The 10,405-nt window shown below is 36.2% G+C and overlaps 1 protein-coding gene across 5 annotated transcripts in view; it reads right to left on the reverse strand.

Moving 5' to 3' along the window:
* The window catches only part of METTL8 (methyltransferase 8, tRNA N3-cytidine), a 43,303-nt gene that overhangs the window by 31,684 nt on the left and 1,214 nt on the right, over positions 1-10,405 (reverse strand). For 4 of the 5 annotated variants that reach the window (XR_008974126.1, XM_057423710.1, XM_057423711.1 and 1 more), the window contains exons 2-4: positions 10,231-10,343; positions 4,658-4,813; positions 349-440 (exon numbers count right to left, since the gene is read on the reverse strand). Coding sequence is in view for 4 of the 5 variants with exons in the window: in XM_057423710.1 (XP_057279693.1) it covers positions 349-440; positions 4,658-4,813; positions 10,231-10,235 (253 nt within the window). In the remaining variant the exon portion in view is untranslated. Of the gene's footprint in view, positions 1-348; positions 441-2,701; positions 2,895-4,657; positions 4,814-10,230; positions 10,344-10,405 lie in introns of those variants that run through there. The other variant, XM_057423709.1, reaches the window with a different exon arrangement.

Consider the following 10,405-nt stretch of genomic DNA (forward strand, 5'->3'; position numbering starts at 1 on the left):
CCTGTGTAACATTCAGAAGAACTGCAGAACTCAGGACTTGTAACTGCATCATACTGATGTATTTGTTTTACATAAAGCCTATTGCCCCCCAAAATACAAAATTGCTCAAGTAAGTAACTAAAATGCTAGAAAAATACACTTTGAGACAATCTTTTGAGGCCACCAAAAAAAAACCAAAAACAAAAACAAACAACAAAAAAAAAGGGCAGGGAAGAAAAAAGCCCACAATGAACAAATTTTGATATGAAAATGTACAAATAAAAAGAGTTCCTGGATTTGAAAGGATCTTTCCTTGCTTGAATAAATAGTATTTTAAAAGGAATTTTTAAGCTATTAGAAATTTGTTACCTTGCTCTTCCCACTGGACTTTCACAAGTGAGTTCTCTGTCGCTTTTTCCTTGGCATTCTCCTCTTCTTCTCGTGACCACTGCATGTGATCCCTGCAAAAGTCAGTTGAAGAACCAGCCTTTAAATAGGATTTCCCATAACATTTTTTTCCCAGGTAAAACAGTGACAAATGAACTATACTGTCTTAAATACACCTTTTTTTTTTTTTTAATGCAAGCAAATGCCCACAAGGAGACTGACAGAACGCACACACACACACACACCCTAAGTTTCAGTGTATGATAGATAAAAATGAATTATCAGTTAGGTAAAACTGAAGGGATAAAGAAAAATCTGCTAACTGCAAAGAACCTGAAGTAGTATGCTTTTTTTTTTCCTTCATAATCTTATAATTGTTTGGGTTGGAAGAGACCTTAAAGATCATCTGATCACCCAGTTCCAACCTGCCCACCATGGGCAGGGACACCTTCCACCAGACCAGGTTGCTCAAAGCTCCATTCAACCTGGCCTTGAACACTGCCAGGGATGGGGCAGCCACAGCTTCTCTGGGCACTCTGTGCCAGTGCCTCACCTCCATCACAGTGAAGAACTTTTCCCTAATATCTAATCTAAATCTACCCTCTTTCATTTTAAAGCCATTAAGAAGATTTAACATATATCTTGCCAATTTAGTACACTTATAGGAATGTATTTTGAGTGTCCCATTAGAATTGTGTTTAGCTGGATATTATAATAGACCTATCAACAAACACCCTGATCGAAGAAATTTTTCACATAGCTAATGTTTATGATGAGGAACAAAGGTCATTTAGCAAAGCAATCAGCTGCTCCTGAAAACAGAGAGGATAATCCACTTATTCAAGTGGAACAGGTGGAATTGATGAACAGGATTTTACTTATTTGGGGAATAGAGATAGGAAACATTTAGAAAATGAAGAATGAGATATTCATAAGAAAAGACAAGCAGCACTTCAATGGTTCCAGAGTCTTTGCTATCTATATTTGTGTAAAGTGGTTAAATAAATGTTATATTAATCTATTAAAGGGTTGAGGAACCAAGCCAAGATCTGACACTGATGACTAAACAGCCTTTCCTGCAGATTCTGTGTTTGGATCAGGCCACAAAGGCAATGCCCAAAAATGTGCTGCTGGCAGCTTTTAAAAGCAAATTAGCTGTCCCTATAAATTGTCCAATTTGAACAGCTTCAGAAATCAGATAAAATTAGATAATATAATTCAAGTAATCTATTAGATCCTAATCCTACTGAAATCAATTAACTGAAAGCTTATGACTAAAATTCCTTTGGTTACTATGGGAAAAGGAACAAGGTGCCAACTTGAAAAGAGTCGATTGTCTCTAAAAGTTAACAAGCATCTTCCTGTTCCATGCTTGGTGACATGCAGATAACTTAATTCTTAGACCCTCACTGTTCCTCTTTTGTTAATTGTGGGAGACTAATTGGTATGTATTTGTCTGCTTGCCTCAGACTTGATTTCCGCATTTCTACTGAAATATTTCTCATTATTGTCTCCAGCAGGTTGCCTCTCCCCTTCCTGTATTTGTTCATATAGCAAATGTTCCTGTGCAGTGTCAAGGCTCTGACAGACGTGCTGTAGTAGAATAAAACTGAATGACCCAAGCATTACCAGGCAGCTATTCCCTTGGAAAGACTTGCTACTCTCAGTGCTATCACTGTTTTTGACCTTGCCTATTCCAGCAAGCTAAAACCAAGCACTATTTGGATTACAATAATATAAAGTCAGCCCTTCTGACAGATGACTTGCTGTGGTATAAACTTTAGCTGATAAGTTTTAATCCATTACTGTGTGTTTGTCTCTGTAGGTGCCTGAAGTCCTCCATCTTCATCAATAACGTTTTTTTCCTTTTTGTCCCCCTTGGAAATTCATAATGCTGAAAAAAGACCTTTGGCTCTTTCCTAGAAATTGCTGTATAGAAGACCCCAAACAACAGGACTGCAGCAACACTTCTTGATCAAAATCTGCAAAAGAGTGGACATAGCATAGTTCTTATGCAAACTATTTACATAGTTTGGATGCTTCTAATGAGGCAGCTCCTTCAGCAACACAAGTTGGCAGGAACGCAGAAGAATTCTAACTACATAAGTGTTTAAATATGGAAGTGTTTTTTAAGATGAACACTGCTAGCAGTAAAGCAAGCTATCCATTTTAACCACACCAGAAACTGTTAACATGAGTAGGCCTGACATGAGATCAAGCAATGCTACTTTCAGTTCAGCTTATTCAACTTAGCCCTTTTCCATTAACTTGTTTGCTAACATAGGGTTTAATTATCTCTGAAAACTAATACATGAAAACTATGTCAATTACTAACCTGAATAGAAGCAGACATTTCTTGCTCCAGTGTTTATCATCATTCATTATTTCTCTCTCAAAATGACAGAAAAGCACCACAGCAAGTATCTAAAGCATTAGTTCCCAAATTTAATTTGCTTAGTATTCCTAGCAGCAATGGTAGCAGCTCTTGGCTCCCTTCCAATCCACCACAGGCAAAAAGAAGGATGCCACTTTATGAAGTACGAAAGAGTGGAAAACAAAAAGAAATAAATCCTTATACATCAATACTAGGGAAGATGAATATGTTATGCTCACCCTGCACAATCTACTTAGCTCAACCATCATGCATCCTGATCCCCCTTATCTCCCTAGTGAGAACCATGCCAATTCTGCAAGTTTCAGATCCAAGGACCTCCTCCCACTTCACAACTAGGTTCTTGATTTATCAAGACCTTCACAACTTCCATGCAACCTCCACTCCAACTCGGTTTTACTCATTTTCCCTTCTGAGCTGCATGGATTCATCTGCAGATCCACTTTCTGAGCAACACTGTTCCTTTAAATCCCACCTTCACATTTCATCCCAACCACCTGCATCAGAGCCTGACAACTTTGTGTTAGATTGTTACTAAATGCTAGAAATAAAAACTGAAGCTACAATGATCAGTTATTTGGAAGGAAATTAAAAAATTAAAACTGAGTTTCATCGAGGTACAATGTTACAGGAAAAGGGTGGCCTTATTCTTAAAATCTTTTTCTACCTGTATAGCCCACATTCGAATCAGCATTCAGACAAGTAAGGGATTTTTCCACCTACCAGGAGGTACCAAGTCCAAAAGATGCTCAAGAACTACACTGCATATAGATTTATGACACCAAGATACTCTCTTTTAACGCAATAACCAGTCAGCTTCCTTGCCCAAGGAACCTACAAAATCATGGCATGGTTTGGGTTGCAAGGGACCTTAAAGATCATCTACTTCCAAACCCCCCCGCCACAAGCAGGAACACCTTCCACCAGACCATGACTGGTTATCATTAGCCATATCCAGTGTCTTTTCTAAGTTTTGCTAAATTAAATCCTTGTTCTCAAAATGGTGTGTGGCATAATTCAAAAACATTTTAAAATTCTGTAGAAAATAATTTCTTGTATAGCTTCTAAAATCTCCACTTCTCTTTTCATCAAATATTCCTTGTTCTTAAGTTATGAACTATAGGAATAAAAAATCCTGGTCTTCCAAATATCTTTGGTAGATATTCTTCCACTTTCTACATAGATTTAGATATTCTTCCATCCTTCTAACACTTCCTGTATGACTTACTGTTTGGTATTCATCTCCATTCCACAGTCAAAAATCCTAGCCTTTTCAGTGTCCGTTTTCCTGCTGTGTTGACTAGCATTCCCGCTCTTTTCTGAGCCCATGTTAATCACAAGAATACCTTTTAGTGAGGGAGCTGTATTGTTGTGAATCAGGGCAATTCTTATTCTTGTTAACATTTACATGTTAATGTTTTCTCTGCAATTACATCCCTTATTTATGTTAAGACACAACTTCTTTTGACACTTGTGCACTGTATGGAAATCTCTGCTGAACTTTCTGTAACACCTTCAGTACACCTTCAGAAGGACACAAGTAATTTACGCGTTCCTTTCAAAATGTGTCCATTTTAGAATACAGGACTAACCCAGTATGCAACGTTATTGTATCTAACTAGTAAATTTCTGCCATTATAAATAACATGGACTATCTTACCTCTACGCTATCTGTCTTCTAATACATTACTGATCTGTAACAGTATTTTGTTCAGCAGCTTTTTAGACAAGTCACCAAGCACTTGTAACTGCGAGGTTACTTGTGACAATCTCAAATTCTCTCATTTACACATGTATTCTGGCCATCCATTGTAATACGCACACCCACACACCATTATTCATCATGGTAAATAATATACAAAAAAATATATGAAAATCAGCATTGGAAAAACATCTCACCACATGTTATGCTCAAAAACCTTAGAAGGATCAGTTAAAATCCGTGATCCAAGTGGAGCAGTTGGTCGTCTACTACTTTGGTGCCTCTGTTGCATCTTGCTTTTCTTCAGACAAAAAGCAGAAAGCCTTGTAATGAAATCCATTTTGTTCAGAGACCTGAAAATACAATTAACTCAAATTACAGTTTTGCTGTAACTTAATTGTTTATGTCACTTACATGAGAAACTGGTCAAATAATCAAGCACCAATATCAGCTTTAGCAATAATCTTTTACTATAATATCAATTTAAAAGCTTTTTAGAAAATAGCAATATCCCTTCAGCGTGCTGAAAGCCCAAATAATCCCAAAACAGGCTACTGGAATGAAACCAGTTGAAGTATAACTGACTTGGTATCATTTCAAAGACCTGTCAGGCAGGGCAAGGAGAAAAACCAAGAAATACACAGTAAAGCAACAAACCAAGTCTGACACTGTACATTTACAACAAGGAAGAAGAGATCAGTAAAGTTCTAGTGGGTACATACTGTTATTCAAATTAACATTTTTCATCCCACTCACCAGATAACAGTCTTCAGAAGATTTCATTCCAGAATTGTGACTGTGGCTTTACACTTATAGGTAAAAAAGGATTATGTTTTTTAAGTGTAAACATTATGCCCCAGGAAGGCTTCCAAAATTTCTGTGATGAGTTCTCCTGATCCCTGCTTAAAGTGCCCTTTGAAATGAATGGCTTTAAATGTTAAGCTTCTATTCATGCAAATTATAACGTGCTTGAGATTTTTCTACTACATGTATAATTCTGTCCTATATTACTTTATTTTACTGGGAATCTTTTCATACAGTATTAAGAATGAAAGATAAAATGTGTGTGTAGCTACTACTAGCATTTTGTCTTGTTAGGCTTTTTTGGAGGTAGTTTTTGCATATTCTCATTAATGTTGGCTTTCTAGGAGATGGGTAAAATGAAATACCCCTCCTATGACTTTTACCCTGATGTTCCTTTGTTCTTTTTTCCATTCCATTTTTTTCGAGTGCCACTTCTATATAAACCACACATACAAATTGGAAATACAAAATGTTGTTACAAAAGAACAGGCACAAGACATTATTAGAAAACATTCTGTGCAAACTGGATACAAAATGAAGATTTTTATCTTGAGGAAAACAGTACTACTTGATCACAAGTCTTGTACTGTGAATAAAAAAAGATTAATTTGTACACATCAATACAAAGCCTGGCAAAGGAACCACTTCGATGAAATGAACAATTGCTCATTTAAGGTGTAGTTTTGAATGAGTCATGCTTTAAAAATGGCATTGTTTGTTCAGTTTAAGCCTACAGAAAAAAAAAAGGGGGGGCAGGAAAAAGATTAAAATTTATTTTTATTTGTCAAAGTTTAAACAAAGTGGGGTTTGCTTTTGGCTGTCACAGCCAAATAAAAACACTGATAAATTTGGGCTGCTGCGGCTGTAATATTAACCGGATATGGAGCATCAGCATACAGTGAAAATGTAACATTCAGTCCTATTAAAACATTAAAACCTCTTCTAATGTTAACGAGTTCATTATGGCTTTTTTTTTTAAATGTGGCTCAGCAACAGTTTAATTACTACAAACTGTTTGTGCTTTGTCTTTGAAAATATGTATGCATTTTTCATAACATAATGCATAATTATTAACATACATGGGGTATTATGAAATAATAAGACACAAAAATTAAGACATCATGACAATTTCTGCAAAATGTGTTATTTACATAAAGGCAATGTTCTTGAAAACAAAAACAAATAGAAAATCCCCCCAAACCCCAAGCCACAATCTGATCTAAAATTATTATTATTAAATTATAGAAGCGTCTGGATAAAGATTCCATGATTGCATTGCAAACTGTTTACAAATCCTCTTCCTCCTTCAATCATTCAAAAAGATCTGAGTTAGTATCTTGCATTTCCTGTGCCAGCATTGATATTCAACATTAAACACAATGATTCAGCTGCTAGGCTAGTCACATAATTTTTCTTGGCTTTCTAAATATCTCAGTAAGAACATGAAAAGATGCACAGATGGGAACTATAGTCAGATGACTAAGATGATCTTGCATCAGTAAAATCCAGAGATGCAACTCTTTTTATGAGAATGTGATCCTTTGAGTGATAATTGCACAATTTTAGCTGATAAATTCTGAAACATCAAGAAAATGCAAAGGGTAGGTGGGGGAGTTAAGTTTACTGTTGCTTCCAGTGTTAAATGTGAAGGAACCCTTTGGAGACATGCTGTATATCCCTGAAAGTGTGACACACAGATCATCAGCCTAATCTAGCTACTAAAAGTTCAAAAAATATCTAAATGACTTGGATACCTAAATCTCAGAAACCAAACTTTCAGAAGCCAGTCTGTGTTTGATTGTTTCTCTAAATTACTTGGTTAATGAAACGCCAAACACTCTTTGTCACATATGATGATCACACCCTGGAGCCATGACAGCAAGAAGTGTTATCTGAAAGAATTAGGGGTTATCTCTTTGTTCAGAGCCACAAGTCAGAAAGGCTCTAAGTTTGTTAATCAAAGCAATTCAGCCTTAGTCTTTACAGATAATGAAACTACATTATATTAAAAATGCTTGTATTTTGTGGCAGCATAACTATCTTCAGAAAAAAAAAAACAACAAACCTTTAAAGAAACAACTCACTTGGTAACATGGAAGCAATATAGTAAACTTTTTTTCCCCATGGAGTACTACCTTTCAGTCATTCAAGTTTTGTCATGGTTACAAACATTGATAAGGGCCTTTGGCTGAGTTGAGCAGCTTTAAGAGAAGAGCCTTAAAACTCCTCCTATCCCCAAATAATCTAATACAACACCCACCCTTAGCACAGCTTTTTTTAAAGGTGGACCTGCAGAAGGAGGTATATACATTTTTTACCAAGAACCCAACTGAATGAACTTACTGGACAAAAACAGTCTGACATTTGACTGACACCCAACTACAAAGCTAACAACTTCTTCCACCCCAGTCACTAAGCCTACTTGTAGGGTTTCTGTTAAAAAGGAAAAAAAAAAAGAAAAAAAAAAAAAAAAGCCTATATTAGAAAGAGTATGGACAGCTTATGTTACATTTCTAGTCAGAAAAGTATTCTGGAAACAATGAACTTCAATACAATTACTTCTGCTTAGCACTTGGAAGCTTATCTACACAGCATTTGACAATTAATCCCCAACACTCTCCTGTAAAGCACAGCTCATCTGTTTTATCACCAAACACTACAAAACCTCAAAACACCTTACAGTAAACAGATGCAAGAGGCAATCATAGGCAAATGATTTCATGAAGTAAAAAATTCTTCAAAGATAATGGTAACACAGAAGGTGTAATTATGAATAGCCAGTGATTGTTTTTGAAATACATACATATTAATATTTCGTAATAGTTCAAATCGAGGAGGGGAAGGAAACACACTTTACTGTCAAGGAGACTCATTCATTAAGTGAATGCTTAATGCTATTCTGTTCTGCCAAATGACTAAACATGCCCTCTTGGGGCTTCATGACTCCTCTTTCAAAGGTATCATGTTGTTTCAAATGTATTTTTAAGTATATTTCACAACTTTCCAAACTCAGCAGATCTAAACTCTCAATTGTTTTTCCTTCCTCATTACCAGGAATGATGCAGACCTCCCTGTGGGCACACAGCAACTTCAGTAAAGCTACTCAAGAGCACCGACTATGAGATGAAAAGAAAAACAAAATTATTTTGATTTATTCTGACTCCTGTAGACACAACACAGGTAACACTGGTTAAAAGGCAACAGCAGATAAAAACCAACCAACCCCACCAGATATGATTTTAACCACACCTACACAAACGTTGAGCAAGAGGAGCCTGTTCTTACACTACCTGCCAGGCAGCCTGTTAAAAAAGGGCACAACAAAGAGAAAATAGTTCATACAATATTAGAGGGAGGGAGAGAAAGACATAGAACTGCTCATATATTGAAAACATTTACTTGAATCACCATATATGCAGAAGATCAACAACAGAACTTGAAGGTACATTATTTGGGCAAAAATAATGTATGCAGGTACTACATAATCATTCTGAAGGTAAGAAAGCAGACAAAGAGCTGTCAGGGACAAGCAGAGACTTAAAAGTCCTTGAGAGCTTAAAAAAAATATTATGTAATTTCCTAATTTTGCATTCATTGAGAATTGCTTCTTGGCCACTACTCTCCATCGTGATACTCCTGTTGGACAGGTGTTTTGTTGAAACTGCATCATTCCAATTTATAAGAAATGTTCTGACTGCTATCAAAGACTATTTTTGCCTTTTCAAGGAAGTGTTTTAACATAATTAAAACCACTTCAATTTGTGAAGAACACTTTTATTCCAACTGAAGGTAAAACTATATTTTTATATCCCAGAATCATTCTTGGAATGGAACTTCTACTTTTCTAATTAATCTACTTATAATAATAGTTTCAGTGTTAATTGTTCTACTGCTCCCTATTTCCTAACACCTATTAAAGGCACACTCTGAAACAGTGTAATTATAAATATTATTGACTAAAATAATTGGAATAATAGAAATTAAGAACATACCAGTCACTCTGTGAACTTTCTTAAATACTGCACAACATAAAGAGACAAATTCACTAATAATTCTTCAGGCTACAATCCTGTAAATACCTGTACACTTGTTTAATTTTACAGACAAGTTGTATTCCCACATATCAATGAATGTTTGTATGTAACGGAATTTAAATACGTAAGTACTCTGTGCAATCCTTTACCTTTTCCCTTCATTTTCCCCCTTTTCCATGAGGTAATACCCATATTTCCCATGGTGTTGTATACAGCACGATACAACAAGAAACTGATTTATTAAATCAATCTACTCAAGTTTAACACCAGGAGGAAGCCATTCAGTGACAACCACAGCTCAGAAATAAGGCTTCCCAGTTAACCTGTGCACCCTCTGCTGGCGCGTGCTTACATGGGAAGAACAAAAAAAAAAAGCACATGAAAAAAAGCTGCGGTGACTTTATGTATACACGTACATACATATGCACAGTGAACATACATCTAGGTCTCCAATTAGATCTTTCAATTACTTAAACTGTTTTTCAACCTTAATTTCTACAAAACACTGAATATGTAACTGTATCGCCTAACAAAAGATGATTTGTCTCAACACAAAACATGTTTTTCTGTTATTAAAGATGCTGAGTACAGAGACAGAGCAACATGATTTTTACTGCTATCTATGATTTGCATAGAAGAACCTGCTTCATTTACACCCCTGCCGGGCTCTAGATGTCCACATGGGCTTTGCTTAGAGGCAACTTGCCCTGTCAGCTCTGATGTCACTGGCAATGTTGTTGATCCTCCTCTGTGGAGGTGTGACTGCAGTCACTGTTTTATATGTTTAGTTCGTTTCATCCAATTATCTGCAAAGCACCAGGAAATGACAGGAATATGTCTTTTGTCACAGTATCAGCAAAGATTAAAAGTTTCGCTCAGAAATCCTGAAGGACAGACATGGAAATATAAAAGATCAGCAACTTTCACATTACCCCATTTGGGTGCCTGGCCTCTGGGAAGCAAGAGAAACTAGTTTTTCCACAGACTTCAGTTGCTCCACTGGCCAGCAGCTGTTGATGATTGTGACAACTTTTGGGACATCGTTCTAAAAATATAAAAATGAAGTGTCATGTATTTCAAGAAGTTGCTGATGTCTGGAGTTTTAAA

This window comes from Pezoporus wallicus, unplaced genomic scaffold, assembly GCF_028554395.1.
Source record: "Pezoporus wallicus isolate ANWC-B61680 ecotype Strahan unplaced genomic scaffold, APGP_CSIRO_Pwel_v1 contig_1181, whole genome shotgun sequence".
NCBI classification, from domain to species: Eukaryota; Metazoa; Chordata; class Aves; order Psittaciformes; family Psittacidae; genus Pezoporus; species Pezoporus wallicus.